The sequence below is a fragment of the Galdieria sulphuraria genome (genome assembly GCF_000341285.1).
Source record: "Galdieria sulphuraria unplaced genomic scaffold scaf_57, whole genome shotgun sequence".
Lineage (NCBI taxonomy): Eukaryota > Rhodophyta > Bangiophyceae > Galdieriales > Galdieriaceae > Galdieria > Galdieria sulphuraria.
Window position 1 is genome coordinate 27,866 of NW_005178418.1, and position 14,666 is coordinate 42,531.

Genomic DNA, 14,666 nt, shown 5'->3' on the forward strand with positions numbered 1-14,666 from the left:
GAGTACAAGTTTAGTTGGCTACGGAAAGATTTTTTCCCATTTAGGAGAGAGAATGACTTTAGACAAACCTTATCATACAACTAAGGTTTTCACAATTCATAGAAAAGAATATTCTTAAATGGCTTTACCATTCCAAATATCACAATCTATAATACAACTGAAATATCTTAAACGATTCATTCATCACTCATTGCAACCAGACGGTTTATCTACGAGATTTTGACGATGGACAATTTCTGCAGGGCCATCATATCCCAAATATTCTGTCTGCATTTCACTATGAAGTCCTTTCAATTTGTCAATTTCATCACTCGAGTAGTTTACAAGACCTCGAGCCACTTCTTGGCCACTTAAGTTGCATATACGAACTGCACTATCCGAATCGAAATAGCCCTCAACACGTCGAATTCCGGCAGCAAACAAAGACTTTTTGTTCTGTATTGCTTTTTCAGCTCCTTCATCTATATATATAGTGCCAGAAGGCTTCAAGCCATGTGCTATCCAGCGCTTTCTTCCGCCTCGAATAATCTTCTCCTGTGGAAGAAAAATAGTCCCAATTCCTTTCTGACCAATTGAAACAACAAAATTTAACATATTCTCAGGCTTTCTACCATTCATAATACAAACAGTAACACCCGATGAAGTAGCAAGACGAGCAGCGATAATCTTTGAATGCATTCCTCCAGTTCCCCATTGCGTGCCTCCCTTGGTCCCACTTCCAGTATGAATGGCTAAAGAATCAATATCCTTAACAATATCAATAGGAACTGCAGAAGAATCAACACGTGGATCCGCAGAATATAGTTGATCAACATCGGTTAGTAAGAATAGCCACTTGGCATCCAAAAGTCCTGCAACCATGGCTGATAATCGGTCGTTATCTCCAAAGCGTAGTTCTTCTATGGCTATGGTATCATTTTCGTTAACAATAGGAACGACGCCCAGTCGAAATAGTTCAAGAAAGGTACTTTTGGCATTAAAATATTGATGCCTCTTAGCAATATCACCACGGGCTAGTAAAACCTTTCCAAAGTTTCAGATACGATTATTCCAACACAACAGTTGTCCCACCTGTGCAACGTGCTGGTTCACGTAACCAAACAACCCCTCATATATTCTCATTAGAGAGGATTGTCCAACTGCTGCTAGTGCTTGTCTGGCTGAAAGAGATTCCGGACGTCTCTTCAACTCCAACCGTTTACAACCCAAACCTACAGCACCAGAAGTTACAAGAACCACATGAAAGCCTGCGTGTCTCAGTGCAACAAGAGTGTCTATCAAGAGTGCTAAGGTGGACAGTGCTATGTCTCCCTCTTCTTCCTCTCCTCTCATAATTGTGGAAGTTCCAACCTTCACGACAACAACTTCTCTTTTCCCATTATTTGACAAAAGGTCAACAACTGAAGCGCTATTTAAACTCACTTGGGAGTTCGACATAGCTTACAACTTTTCCAGCCAGCCCATTCAATTCGTTGCTAACGGATATTGAAATGAACTTGCTAACTACATTTGTATTACTGTGATGATATGAATACTAACAATTCTTGGCCTATTGTTTCTAAAAATGACAAGAACAAGCTCTAGAGAGGAAAATAGATGTCTTCATGCTTGTAGATTGAAAAGTTATCCATTAGCTTCGATAAGAAATACACTAGTTGCTCTTTCGAGTAGTTGACAAAAGTCTTTTCGATAGCACTGAAAGTCATCCCGTGATTCTTTCGAATCATGTGCAGTATTTCTTCAAGCGCCAAAACTGTACTATCCACAGCTCCTCGCCGTTCCTCTACACAAGGGAATAACTTTGGATAATAATATCTCTTATAATATTGTATAGCTTCAAGTTCCACAAGTAACTCTTCGATGGGTTCTTTAGCTGTCTTTAAATCCAACGCTACAACTGTGCAACGAGAACTAAAATCCAGAACCTCAATGAATCCGCAAACTACAACAAACACGCCTTTTTCCACAGCAGACTGCTGCAAACCAACTAGTTGTTTCGAAATCAATACGTCTGCAAGCCCAGAAGAGTCATCTTTCTTTATCGTTAGGTTCTATAGTGTCAAAGAGAAGCTCCAGACTAACCTATTTGAATAGTAAATTCTTCCAGACTTGTTGCTTCTATATTGACGACAATACCAAAAACAGTTATCTTGTCTAGTGGTACTCTGTTTGCAAATAACAATCCATCACTATGTGGATCCTTGTTAAGCTTTGACAAGTCCCGAAGGAAGAGACCATGCGAAAGTGCATCCATTTTGAATTTGTCCAATTTGTTTCTAGAATTAGGCAATGCAGTGGCTTTCTCATTTTTGGCGAATACCTTATACAAGCTATTTGACTATAAGTGACATTATTATAGCTTTAGTGCGTTACAGAGGTCAAGCAAATAGAGGAGCAAGAGCAAGAAACTTATTTTCTAGTGAGCGGTAGGTTTATTTGACTGGCCTTGCTTGAAGCAGTTTCTGAAGCGGCTTACAGAACCTTCAACTCTTGGCTCCGTTCCGGATTAGGAGCTATGGCCCTTGGAACAACTGCTTCCAAATATGTATATACAGCTAGCGGAAAGGCTGCTGCTATTTTGCTATTTTGTCTTGGCGTTATTATCACTTTCTATTGTTTGGTCAGACACTATCATTCAGTTTTCCAAATTGAGGAAGATATTCTTTATTCCATTTCAGTTCTTCCCGTGACCTTTTCCATATTGGCGGTGGCTTTGGCTGTTACTATCTTTGTGTTAGTTTTGCTGGATGAAAGTTATTGACCCGAGCTTCACACCTAAATTGATTGTACTACTATTGCGATGCTTCCAACAAATGTCAAATGAAGCTTTAATTTTCAAGACATATATTGCTTTTGTTATAGAGCAGAAGTTAATGGCAAAATATTAACTTTGTGCCATGAGTTATTCATAACTCCACGCAAGTTCCATAATGGAACCTCCGGCTGGGTATTACAGGCCGAATCTATTGCTCGAGCCATAATAACCATCGGTGGCTTTATATCAACGACCAGTTCCCATAAAACCCAAGACCAGTCCTTCAATCCGGCAGTTATCCTTTTGGGAATTTCTCTATTTGCAATTTTTTCACCTTTGATCAATTTCGCCTCTTGCCAGTCTTTTGAACCATTCACAGATAGCTCAACTCTCATGATATGGTCTCCTTTTCCAGTTAGTGCATATCCTCGAACTTTATAAGGCCCTTGAGATAATTTTGTATCTGGTAACGGATCACATATCGCACACTGAACAGACAAATTCATGATAGGAGGAGTTGAACTCCAATCAACATTCCCAAAGTCCATACTTGACGGAAGATACTTATAGTCCTTGGTCATAAAGAAGCCCTCTGAAGAATCCATCTTACAGATAATTCGGCTAAGCCACTTCACACTGCGAGCACCAACAAACCCAGGAACAATGACTCGCAAAGGATACCCATGATCTCTAGACAAAATCTCTCCATTCATTTCGTATGCCAGAAGAACCTCCTGGTCTTCATCAAGTGCCTTCTTTAGTGGAATGGAAGCCAAGTAACCGCTCCGATTTTCTTCTTCAGGAGGCAAATCTGCACCTTCGAACTCAACATGTTCAGCTTTATTTGGATATACACCAGCTGCCATCAAAACGTCTTTGAGTAACGCTCCAGACCAAACTGCGTTACCTGCTGCACCATGCAGCCAAGGAACTCCCTGAATAGGTTTAATACGACTCATTTCAGTACGTCTGTTTCCTGCACATTGCAAAACAGCGGTGACGGTGTGTTTCCGGAACTTTGTCTTGAGATCCTGAAGAGATAGGAGCAGTGGATATGCTACAATACCTTCCACACGAAGCCTGAATTCTTCTTCACTCCTCAAGACGGGTACAGGTGCATGATTCCTTACAAAGAAAAGATCGTTTGGTACATAGAAGCTTCTAGGGAGTAGATCCTAAAAATCTTTAGATATAATACAAGGCAAGTAAGATATTTGCTTCTTACAGGTCTTGTCTCTGCGTTAAATGGTTTCTCACAATTCACAATGAGTTCCTTTCTTCTGGGTGGTTCTTTATCATACTTTTCTGTTCTAAGATAACCAGCGTACTCGTAGGAGATGTGACCATTCATTTTCACGAAGTCACTAATGGACCCGATTGAAATGGGGCGACGCAATTACCGTTTCAAGGGAAAGCAAAGTTTCCAGAAAACTTTCAGATTAGTGTTGGGGTACTCACCTTTCCACTTTGAGAACATTTCGATGGAACGAAACGGTTGCGAAACAATGCGAATGGGCCATTTTGATAGAATGATTAGCCATTTGGATTGTCTCTGGGTAACTTCCCCCGTTGAAGCTAACTTTTATAGACTAGCTTATACGAGACAAGGAAGAGAACCAAACTGTTGTTTTCATAACAAGAAAAGATTGCATTTTCCAAAAAGTACTTTTCGTTTGCAGATTCGGTGCCAAGTTGACGAGAAAAAGTTGGGCCTGACTCCAGAGCTTGCAAGGCTAGTTAAAAGCTTTGCGGCAGCTCCGGACCCCAAACTAAGAGTTCAGCAGCTACTTTATTTAGCGCAGACTTTAGAGCCGCTGCCTTTCCAGTATAAGACAAACGAGAATAAAGTTCCCGGTTGTCTCTCCACAGTTCACGTCGTCGGCGACTGTGATAACGAAAAAATATTTTTCAAGGGAGATTCTGACGCACAGTTAACCAAGGGTTTATTAGCACTGCTCATCAAAGGCTTGAACGGTTGTACGGTTGAGGAAATCGAAAGAATTAGTCCAGAGTTTGTAACGGTGGCAGGTTTGAGTGTCAGCTTGACTCCAGGAAGAAACAACGGTTTTTTAAACATGTTACAGTAAGTAGTTTTTTGTGATCTCGAAGTTTTGAGACTTTACTTGAAAAGGACAATGAAGAACAAGGCCAAGGAGGCAGCTTCAAAGCTTAATGGGGTTTCCAGAGAAGGGCGTAACTATTCTGATAGAGTTCCAAAAACACAGGCTTCACCTTCAACAGCTGAAACAGCAAGTGGACCTATCTATTCTGCTATTGTAGAAAAACTTCAAAAGTTGAAGCCTAGCCGACTGGAAGTTCACGATGACTCGTTCCAGCACGCAGGGCATGTTGGTGCGAAAGGGCTTAGAAGTTCAGAGACACACTTTTCTGTTTACGTCGTGTCGGACGCGTTTGTTGGTTTATCACTTGTGAAGAGACATCAGCTTGTTTATACTTTGCTTGGACAAGAGCTCAAGGAAGGTTTGCATGCGTTGCGCATTCAAGCGAAGACTCCTTCAGAAGTTTCAGATGAGTAAAAGAACTTTGGAAGACAACATATGTTTTCTCTGTGATGAGAAGGATAAAATAATTTGAGCATTAACATGGTTCTTATTACCTGAGATGTTCTGTGGAACTTGTTAGTCATGAATATAGATTATTTGAATGGCTTCCTATAAAGATAAAAGTTTCTGTATTCCTTTACACTCATAGTAGCAATGAATATCTATGCAAATGATAGTAACTGGATGTCACGTCTTCACAACTAACTATTTTGTACTGATTCAAGGAATTGGGAGAAGCTTACATGTCTTGGTGCATGACATTGCTCGAGCTTTTGAAGTTGTCAAGGTCTAGCAAGCGTTTATTTTAAGCCTCAATAAGTTCCACGGCTTGGGTTCTAGAGGAAATGAGTCAGAGCGTCCCCGTTAAGAATGACACGGAAGATAGTTGTGGAGTACAAAAACTGTCCAACGCTGTGGAAGAACCGGCTGGAGAAGGTCAACTTGCCAATACTACAACGAATACCGAAGCTTTGAACTTTACCACTTTGCCTACTTCTAACAAGAAGCTGACTGACCGTTTGTTTTCGTGTGATTCCCCATCGAGTCAAGTAGCTGTCTTGAAGGAACAAACACCTCAGGGAAATTTACCTTCTTATTCTGCGTTCACAAATGAAACAAAACCTTCTCTATCGAAGATTAATTCTTCGGAGGAATTGAAAAAGAAGATTGAAAACATTAATATGAGAGTTCGCTTCCTTCAAAGTCAACTTGCCGCGAAAGAAGCTGCACTTGAGTCTCGAAAGGATTTTTTAAGTCATCGGGAACAACTTGCAGCGAAGTCTATACCCATCTCTTGCTCAACTAGGAAAACTTTGAAGATTGAGCCACCAGAACCTCTTGATGTCACTGTAAATAGGATACAGGCCGAAAATGCAAGAAGAATATCCGAGTCTCATCGATTACTGGACTACAACTTAAGTGGTGAAGATTTTACAAGTTCGAATATCTATGGGTTGCTGCAAGAAGGAACTTTGGAAATACAAGGCTCAGAGGAAAGCAACCTACGAAGTCATTTGGAGTCTTCTATCCAAAAAGAAAAGGATGCGCAGTTGGAAAAAATAAAAACTCTAAGAGAGGAATATTTTACGTTGAAGGATGCATGGATAGAGCGAATAAAAAAGATGGATCGACAGAGAAGCAAAGAGGGCAATAGTTCTTCTTCACGAGAACGAGACGTGTAAGTTTATCTTTCTGTTATCTTTTTCGCTATCTCTCAGATTGAAATAGTTGGCTTGTACGAGCAACTCGTGGGACTGATGTTGTAAAAGCCACGAGAAACCGTGGTCCAAGTTCGTCTCCCACTAACGGAAGTTCTTCTGATGAGACAGATAGTCGCTTGGAAAGTAATAATGGAAAACAAGTCAACGGATATGATAAACATTCTCAGAATAGTACGACGGCTGTTATACCGGGACAAGTAAGTTACTTGATTTTAAGTTTACCATTTCTTTGTTGAGCTTTACTGGAAGGTAAGTCTATTCCAACCATTTGAAGGTGGAAATGTGTTATACGAAAATCCTATTGTGGAAGCCTATTTTGACGCTCTTGTGAATCCATGGACAAGAGCGGAAAGGATTGTTTTTCTAAAAAAATTTCTTCAGTTCGGAAAGAACTTTCGGTAAGAACTTGTTTCATACTTTTTATCCTATTCATGTCTCTGTAGTAAAATTGCAACATTCTTGGAGTATAAGACAACGGAGGATGTTGTTCGTTATTACTTCAAGAACAAGCTAAAGTTGAATCTGAAATTATTAGCTAGAGAATACATAGGTTCTAGGCAACAGTCTTGGAAAGCATCTAGTGCAATTCTTGCAACTAGTGGTTTTCCAGCAGATAGTGTAACAAGGAGATGGATGATGGACAATTTTAAAGCATTGAAAAATAAGGAGTCTTTGAATAACGTCTCAGATTGTAATTCAGGTTATCTTAACTGGAGAAGGGATTCAAGAGCTCCTCATACTCTTGCCAGTATAACAGGAACAAGTTTTGAAATGCAAACAAAGAAGATTCTGCGTGAACATGGGTTACAGTCTATCAGTGAGGATCACACACCAACTTTTGAGAATTCTACTGTTTGCATTCCTGTTGGTAGAGATGGATACATTTCTCCCTGTTATGTGATTGAAAAGATAAAAGTAAGGCAACAAAAGGAAAATCTTACGGAACGACGACGGAGTGGAGTCTGGAAAGTCCAAGGAAAGATAAAGAAAATGGATGTTAAGAAATATCGTTGGACAAACAAAGAAAAGAATGTTTTTTTCAAGCTCCTGAAAGAATTAGGTTGTGACTGGGAAAAGATATCGGAACAAATTCCTACCAAGTCTCCTCTTCAACTTCGTGCCTTTTATGACGAATACGTGTCACAGAAAGCAACGGAAGTTTCCGAAGGGGATTCAACCAATCCGAATTCACCTTCTATAGCAAGTGATGGAGAGATGGCTACTTTTACCAGGAGTTTGCGTAAGAGGAAGGAGTCTCAAGAGAATTTAAGTACAAAGCGTTTTCGGCGAGTGGTTGGAGACAATGAATCAAAGGAAGACTTGAACGATGCAGACAGTTATGCACAGGACAGAGCTTCCGTGTCACATAGTTGTAAGACAGAAAGATTCCTAAGTGAGGACAAGATGAACTCTCAGAGTTCATTTGATAGGGATATCTCAAAAGTAGGTTATGTTATCATGGGATGGTCTGTAAGATTAAACTTTGGACAGGTTAGTATTCCTAACGACTTGAAAGATGAACAAAAGAATGTTGAAGATGACGCCAATTCAGATGATACGAGTAGGATCAGGCGTAGAACTCTCAATGTTCATGATTTGTTGAGCGAATAAAATTATCTAACATTTTTTTTGGTTGGTTAATGAGAGATATACTATTTTAAAATTTCTTTTATAATCAAACCCACTCCCTATCCAAATATTCCAATCAAAACAATTATTAGAGCATCGAAGAAATGTTGAAGTAAATTTTCATAAACTTATAATTCATCACTCATTAACTAGTACACATTTGGGACTGTTGCGTCACCCGTTTCTAAACACAAAGCTTGGAACTCTTCTTTCTTAACAAAACGGCCCCTTATACGAGGACGCACATCCGCCAACCTCTTTCGACACTCGTAGCGAATTTTCTTTTGATAACATCTGTTAGACCTTTTCTGACGGAAGCGTTCTAGAGCAATACGACGTCTTTCTGTTTTTGCCTCCGTACAAGCTTCAGCTTCTTCCTCCTCTTCTTCCTCTCGTCTCTTTCTATCATCCAATATAAAGCTTGGCTCGGGGCTTTCTATATCTCTGGTGCTATCTGAAATGTCAGATATCAACGTTTGTTCTTCAGAACACATGCTATCAACCGACGAAGGTAGAGTCACCCTAGAATGTGACTTTTTTCGGAACTCAAGAGCGTCATTGTGACAATTAGAAACTTCACTCGAGGTTTGTGGCGAAGACTCTTCATCTCTCAAAAACAGACGACAAACATCGTCAACCCCCGAAGAATACTCCGGGACGAGGGAATCCGTCGGGCTCAATTTTTCTAAAGCTTCTAAAGAGTTTGCCTGATTGCGACCACTGCGTACATTCTTTGAAAAAAGAGTGGAATCTAGCAAATATAAGTCGCTAAGATTTTCTTCTCCACAGGTGCTAGGCTCGAGGGAGAAGCTTTCAAACGGAAAACATCTTTCTCCAAAGGAAGTGTGTTGAATGTTTCTCTTTTGCTGCTTTCTGGGTCCGGAATATGCTTCCAGTACACCTGCCGTGGTGCAAATTCTACAAAACTACGTAAAAGGGCGTTAACGGCAACTAGTGACGACCTACCTTACGTGGCTTCTTGCTTGCGTGTCATTGTCGTGAAAGACAGCGTCACAGTGGTCACAAAGAAAAGCACAGTCCATTTCACAGTAAGCAGTGGCTCTCTCAAGCTGGCAGCTATCGCATAATTGTGCTTCTAATATTTCCCTTGCCTTCACCATTTGAAGAAAAGCCTTTTCAACAACACGTTACTCCAACCGAGCCTCAGATGAAACCCTACCACCGGCCTGCTCAGAATGAATCTCCAAAGAAAGGGAATGGACTAAACATGTCAGCCATTCATTCATTCCGAAGGTGCGTTGAAAATGGATCTCATCTTTTCTATCTTTGGAAGAGTCCATAGGGAGATTTATTTCAGGACATAATAAAGTATCATATAATACAATATTGATGAGTTTTCACAATGTTGTTAAAGAGACGTAAAAGGTAGTGTAAATGGAAACTTAAAATCCACGTTGCTCCTTTTCAACAACTTGTGCCAAATCCAGTAAATAAAAGGATAAGTTAATAAAAGGTTTCGAGCACCGAGAGCTGCAGGATGTTGCCAACTACCCCATTGACCAACAACTCGACTAATTGACGTAGGTCAACTGTGTTTTGAACAATGAAAGTGTCTTACCTTGCAAGAACTATGCTTTGCGCGTGACGGGAACGAACAGCTGAATATACTTCTAGTGCTCTGTTGTCTTCAAGACCATATTTGGAAACCATTTGGGCTAAATAGGCTGCGTCTTCTATAGACATACAAGTTCCCTGATGCATATTCGGTGTGACGGGATGTGCTGCGTCTCCTACAAGTGTCGCACGGCCTCTTGTCCAATTGCCAAGTGTTGGCCAATTATAAACATCATATCTAATGATCAAGTTGAGCGTACCATCTTCTACAAAAATTTTCTCCAATATTCACCTTCTTATGTCAAATTCGTTACTATTACGAATGAGGTCCTCACAAAGAAAAGGCCACCCTTGAAAGCGTTGTAACAATTGCGGTCTGAAAGGTCTCAAAAATATTTGTCCCGGTGCTGCATTTGCTATTGCATACCTACACTTGTTCATCTAGCAAAATCAATTCAAAAGCCAATGCCTACCAATAAATCCTATCGGGATTAACAACTAATGTGCCAAAACGTGAACCAGCTCCCCAGAGTTCTTTTCCAGTAAAAAATGGAAAATGCTTTGTATCTGAAAAGTTCTAAACAAATTGCATAAGCAGGGCTTTAAGAGACAACCCATAACTTACTACTATACTTCTCCATGTCGTATATCCCGCATACTTTGGCTCTAGATTAATGCCCATAGTCTTACGAACCTTCCAAAGTGAGTACAAACTTTTCATTATGCAACAAAACTTACTTTGCTAAAAACTCCGTCACAACCGATCAAGAAAGATCCTTCAAATTCACCATATTTGTCAAATCTTACTTGCACATAGCTGCCTCGATCCAAATAAGATTGAAATCTGCGGAAATAAGTAATAAGAATATTTTAAAGATAGCTGACCTACTTCGCTCCGAAGAAAACTGTGTCTGGCGGTAAAAGTTCGGAAAGAATCTGTCGTAAAATATCCCTTGGAACTGGCACAATTTCTGTACCGTTATAGGATAAGTGTTCTTTTAACAGATTCCATTTCTTCAGCAAAGTTCGGTTCTTAACATCGTATATCTGTAGTTCTAAAGTTGGCATTCCATGCATTCTAGCCTTTGTTCCAGCTCCCAGTCGATCAAGAATAGCGGAAGCATTTGACCACAGCGATACTGCAGCACTAGGTTCCACAGCTTTCAAATATTTTATGAGAATATAAATAGTTGCGCCAAACATACATACCAGTTAGTTCCTCTTGTTGTTCAAACACAAAACAGCGTACTCCAGCACGGTGAAGAGCTAAAGCTGTGGTCAAACCAGCTAGTCCTCCACCAACAATAATAACTGGACGACCTTTTTCGGAAGTCGTAAACATAGTTATAGCTTTGTATACGAAAAGTCACTCATTTCAAAGTTGAAAAGAATCAACTACTCTTCATTTTATTGAGATGAGATATGAAGAACGAAACTAAAAAGAGCGATGCAAAATTTGGAAAGTTCAGAAAAAAACTTGTGCAAACTCGTCAGTTCAGAAGATAACATGTACAGTAAACATCATTGACAGGCTCATATATATTGTAAACATCCTAAACAGGAGAGAGTCAACTGTAAAGTAGTCTATAATACAACAGACTCAACAGACAAGAACTCTCGCGATAAAAAGTGTTTTTCGTGTTTGGGTTTCACCAAATACTCCACGTTAAAGTGACAACAACGAAGTATCGCTAAAACCAAGCTCTATTCTCCAAGACGAGAACGTTGCGGAACTTTAGCGCTCTTCCTAAACTGTTAAATATTACTTTTAAAACAAGGAACTGCCTTTTTCAAATATCGTACCATCCAATAAAAGGGAAGCAGAACACCTAAAACAAGTATAAGAGCACCCAATAAATAAGGACCTATAAGAACTGGTTGCTTCCATTGATGACGATTCATGCGAAGCACAACGTTTGTCAACAATTTTCGATCTGTATTTTCTACGAGTGTCTTAGGTGAGTTGTTATCTTCGAGTACAATTCTTCTCGTTGGTTACCTTTATCAAGGTGGTACTTCCCGTTGTCTGTTTTACGACTATCATCGTTGCAAGAGAAACTGGTTGGTTAGAAAGTCACAAAGAGTTGTTTCTTTCAGGAGTTGGATGTCAGCGGTGGATTCTTCTGCTTCAGTTAGAGTGATATCTTCAAAGAAGGCACAGGATAGTACTCTTATACTATTACATGGGTTTGGAAGTTCGGCTTCTGATTTAGTGGCTCTTGCAGAAAGTGTTGCTCCTCCGAGTACCAAGTGTATACTTCCTGAAGCGCCTCTTCTAAATGATGCGCCGTTTCCAGTTCGTGGTTGGTAAGTTGAAATTTTGGGTTTCATATATTTATTGTAAAGAAAGGTTTTCGCTGGATTTGACTTCACATCTTTGGTATCGTTGTTCTGACAAGGAAGGACTTGAGAGTACCCTAAATAGAATATTTAGAATAGTGGAGGATGAAGTAGAAAAGAGAATATCTTTGAACAGAATTTTTATTGGAGGCTTTAGTCAAGGAGGAGCAGTGACTTTGAACTGTATGTTACGTTCTCCATACCAATTAGGAGGCTTTTTCGCAGCTAGCTCTTGGCTAGTAGGTGAGGAAGAATATCCAGCAAAGTTATCATCGACAAACCTTGAAACACCATTGTTTATGGGACATGTAAGATTCCCACATACCTTTTTATTGAGGCTAAGGCTTCTTCAAATAGGGAGAGGATGACGCTGTAGTGCCTTTTGCTCTAGGAAAACGTTCTGCGGAACTCATCCGTTCCTTTGGTTTGAAAAATATTCTGTTTCGTAACTATCCGAGAATGGATCACTTTATAAATGAACAAGAGAGGCGAGATATTGAAAGTTTTCTAAGTAGTTGCTATTATGATAGGTCGGTTTCGAAGGAATTTCTTTCCCATTAAGGTTTTGTTGGTTGGCGATAAGTTTTCTATAAAAATATCTAGTCGAAATTAGAAGCCTTTTAATTGCGTTATGTTCATTTGAAACTGCGAAATTTGAAAGAGAAGATATGAATGAATATCCTTGAGAACCTGTTTGTCATCCAGTTGTGCATAAACTGTCCACTTAATTTCTTTGAAATTACAATGTATTTATTCGAGTCCACTATATATAATATTGAAAAGCAACCTTGAACATTGATACCAGACATTACAGATATATGCCATTGTCAATGGTAGATAAATTTTCCATTAAGATTGACGAAAGTATAAAGAAGCAATAGATGTGGGGAAAATACTGTCCAAATATTTCGAGGTAGAGTTGAAATCTTTATTGTAAGTTATCAAACTTGATGAAAATAGAGTACTTTGTTTAGGTCTTATATATCTATGTGTGAGTGACAGTTGTTCTACAAAGACAGGTTGTATAGATGGAATGTCCAATGAAGCCAATTCATCAGGGCCATTTCATTCACGATTCGCTGGCTAATTTTCCCAGCGTGGCTTTAACAAATGACCCGATTCTGTGAAGAAAAAAAGAGTTGCTGAATTTGTCATGAAAGGCTACAATGACTTTACGTCTTCCAGGAGTTCAGGAAATACATTTGTTCTATTTTACCATGGGACAATTTCTGCTCTATACTTTGTAAGTCCAAATTTACTGTAACAGGAATTGTTCGAAGCTCACGTTTCTTATAGCTAGGGGGTCTCGCTCTAGTAGGGGTCGGTATTTACGCTGAAGTGACTCATAGTGGGAAATTTGACTTGGAATGGACAAATGGTTGGTTAACATATTATAGAAAGATATTGTTGTTTAATTTGGGTATTCAGACTTTTGGAAGGTTATATCAAACTTTGGAATAGCAGGAATAGTTGTTGGCGCGGTAATTGCCCTAGTGGGAGCTTTTGGGTTTTTTGCCTTTGGTCGAGGCTGCTGTGGCAAATTTTTTAAATTTGTCTATTTTATTCTGGTCATATTATGTTTTCTGGTGTTGTTATTTACCGCAATTGTCACTCTTATGTTGGCTAATGGTGACAACGTTTCACCTTTCAAAAGTGCAGCCTGTAGTGCATGGAAGCAAACTGCCTCAGATGACCCACAAGAAATATGCAAGATCCAGAATGAATATAGTTGTTGTGGATTTTCTTCTTCATGTGACCCAACTACAACTATATCTACGTGTCCTTGCGTTACAACCAACCATTGCTACGAAACCATCATCCACAAATATCACAAATGGTACCTTCCTATTGGAGTTGTGAGCTGCATTCTAGGCGCTTTGACGCTTATCGATTCTTTAGTCGTTTGTTGTGTTTGACTTATAAGTTGTATCCTATTCTTTCTTGTTAGTGTTCAAACAAAAACATAGTGTAAACTTGCTTGTTTTGTAAGAAAATTTTCAAGTATTCGTATACGAGTATAGATGTTGGTTATATTCTCAATGTGATGACAAATGTTACAAAATATCATTTTTAGTTCTCAACGACTGATCGAGTTGGAAAGCTCTTCTTGTCAATTATTTGCTCCACGAGTTTTCACTATTGTCGTCCAAACACAAAGCAAGCCTGTGAAAGACAGTTTTCCAACTGAGTAGCTAACACTTGCAAAGAAATGTTCTATTTATAATACCTGAAGATCATGAGAAATCTTGTCCAATCAGTTATTCGGCAACAACTAAGAGTTTATTTTCTCCAGCTTTGTCTTAGAAAGTTCTCCAAAGAAAAACTATTATCTATGACAATCGAATCTCTGGCAACATGAAGTTGGTATAACGTGAAAAAGTTATACAAGCCACTTAGACGCAAGATTGCACTCAATATCATTCTTCGATAAGCAAGATTAGGTGAAAAGTTTACAGTTGTTATGCAAAGCTCAACTAAAGTAATAAATTTGAAAATGATATTTCTTATGTCGATTGGAAGACACCATTGTTGATGACACTTCTGAAGAAGACACTCAAACAGTTGCCATACAAAAGTTAAGGA

General features: G+C 39.3%; 10 protein-coding genes across 11 annotated transcripts; 5 read left to right on the forward strand and 5 right to left on the reverse strand.

Annotated features, from left to right (window-relative positions):
• On the reverse strand, positions 1-1,445 carry Gasu_55350 (glutamate 5-kinase). Its single transcript, XM_005703311.1, has 2 exons — positions 1,072-1,445; positions 1-1,023 (listed from the first exon to the last, which is right to left on the reverse strand). The coding sequence occupies exons 1-2, from the start codon at positions 1,435-1,437 to the stop codon at positions 184-186; spliced, it is 1,206 nt and encodes a 401-aa protein (XP_005703368.1). The 5' UTR covers positions 1,438-1,445; the 3' UTR covers positions 1-183.
• Positions 1,446-1,520: 75 nt separating this feature from the next.
• Gasu_55360 (uncharacterized protein) lies at positions 1,521-2,255 on the reverse strand. The gene is made up of 2 exons (XM_005703312.1): positions 2,083-2,255; positions 1,521-2,032 (listed from the first exon to the last, which is right to left on the reverse strand). The coding sequence occupies exons 1-2, from the start codon at positions 2,252-2,254 to the stop codon at positions 1,581-1,583; spliced, it is 624 nt and encodes a 207-aa protein (XP_005703369.1). The 5' UTR covers position 2,255; the 3' UTR covers positions 1,521-1,580.
• A 10-nt stretch (positions 2,256-2,265) lies between these two features.
• Gasu_55370 (uncharacterized protein) lies at positions 2,266-2,786 on the forward strand. Its single transcript, XM_005703313.1, has 2 exons — positions 2,266-2,426; positions 2,479-2,786. Exons 1-2 carry the CDS (start codon positions 2,290-2,292, stop codon positions 2,759-2,761), a joined length of 420 nt encoding a protein of 139 aa, XP_005703370.1. The 5' UTR covers positions 2,266-2,289; the 3' UTR covers positions 2,762-2,786.
• A 26-nt stretch (positions 2,787-2,812) lies between these two features.
• On the reverse strand, positions 2,813-4,145 carry Gasu_55380 (sulfite oxidase). Its single transcript, XM_005703314.1, has 2 exons — positions 3,981-4,145; positions 2,813-3,930 (listed from the first exon to the last, which is right to left on the reverse strand). The coding sequence occupies exons 1-2, from the start codon at positions 4,104-4,106 to the stop codon at positions 2,857-2,859; spliced, it is 1,200 nt and encodes a 399-aa protein (XP_005703371.1). The 5' UTR covers positions 4,107-4,145; the 3' UTR covers positions 2,813-2,856.
• A 100-nt stretch (positions 4,146-4,245) lies between these two features.
• Positions 4,246-5,492, forward strand: Gasu_55390 (cysteine desulfuration protein SufE (plastid)). Its single transcript, XM_005703315.1, has 2 exons — positions 4,246-4,838; positions 4,887-5,492. Exons 1-2 carry the CDS (start codon positions 4,261-4,263, stop codon positions 5,290-5,292), a joined length of 984 nt encoding a protein of 327 aa, XP_005703372.1. The 5' UTR covers positions 4,246-4,260; the 3' UTR covers positions 5,293-5,492.
• Positions 5,493-5,525: 33 nt separating this feature from the next.
• Gasu_55400 (nuclear receptor co-repressor 1) lies at positions 5,526-8,176 on the forward strand. Its single transcript, XM_005703316.1, has 5 exons — positions 5,526-6,496; positions 6,547-6,736; positions 6,789-6,937; positions 6,983-7,982; positions 8,031-8,176. The coding sequence occupies exons 1-5, from the start codon at positions 5,664-5,666 to the stop codon at positions 8,148-8,150; spliced, it is 2,292 nt and encodes a 763-aa protein (XP_005703373.1). The 5' UTR covers positions 5,526-5,663; the 3' UTR covers positions 8,151-8,176.
• A 16-nt stretch (positions 8,177-8,192) lies between these two features.
• On the reverse strand, positions 8,193-9,385 carry Gasu_55410 (transcription factor). The gene is made up of 2 exons (XM_005703317.1): positions 9,135-9,385; positions 8,193-9,086 (listed from the first exon to the last, which is right to left on the reverse strand). Exons 1-2 carry the CDS (start codon positions 9,287-9,289, stop codon positions 8,318-8,320), a joined length of 924 nt encoding a protein of 307 aa, XP_005703374.1. The 5' UTR covers positions 9,290-9,385; the 3' UTR covers positions 8,193-8,317.
• Positions 9,386-9,391: 6 nt separating this feature from the next.
• Gasu_55420 (FAD-dependent monooxygenase/oxidoreductase acting on aromatic compound) lies at positions 9,392-11,495 on the reverse strand. Of its 2 annotated transcripts, XM_005703318.1 has the most exons (9): positions 11,344-11,495; positions 10,953-11,093; positions 10,633-10,903; positions 10,482-10,587; positions 10,369-10,437; positions 10,217-10,320; positions 10,036-10,170; positions 9,748-9,981; positions 9,392-9,700 (listed from the first exon to the last, which is right to left on the reverse strand). In XM_005703318.1, the coding sequence occupies exons 2-9, from the start codon at positions 11,083-11,085 to the stop codon at positions 9,538-9,540; spliced, it is 1,215 nt and encodes a 404-aa protein (XP_005703375.1). In that variant the 5' UTR covers positions 11,086-11,093; positions 11,344-11,495; the 3' UTR covers positions 9,392-9,537. The 2 variants fall into 2 exon arrangements, with proteins under 2 accessions (XP_005703375.1, XP_005703376.1); XM_005703319.1 differs by lacking the exon at positions 11,344-11,495 and having other exon boundaries at positions 10,953-11,095.
• A 70-nt stretch (positions 11,496-11,565) lies between these two features.
• On the forward strand, positions 11,566-12,940 carry Gasu_55430 (lysophospholipase II). The gene is made up of 4 exons (XM_005703320.1): positions 11,566-11,701; positions 11,753-12,050; positions 12,094-12,391; positions 12,441-12,940. The coding sequence occupies exons 1-4, from the start codon at positions 11,644-11,646 to the stop codon at positions 12,642-12,644; spliced, it is 858 nt and encodes a 285-aa protein (XP_005703377.1). The 5' UTR covers positions 11,566-11,643; the 3' UTR covers positions 12,645-12,940.
• A 255-nt stretch (positions 12,941-13,195) lies between these two features.
• Positions 13,196-14,585, forward strand: Gasu_55440 (uncharacterized protein). The gene is made up of 3 exons (XM_005703321.1): positions 13,196-13,326; positions 13,380-13,461; positions 13,512-14,585. The coding sequence occupies exons 1-3, from the start codon at positions 13,237-13,239 to the stop codon at positions 13,997-13,999; spliced, it is 660 nt and encodes a 219-aa protein (XP_005703378.1). The 5' UTR covers positions 13,196-13,236; the 3' UTR covers positions 14,000-14,585.
• Positions 14,586-14,666: the final 81 nt, after the last annotated feature.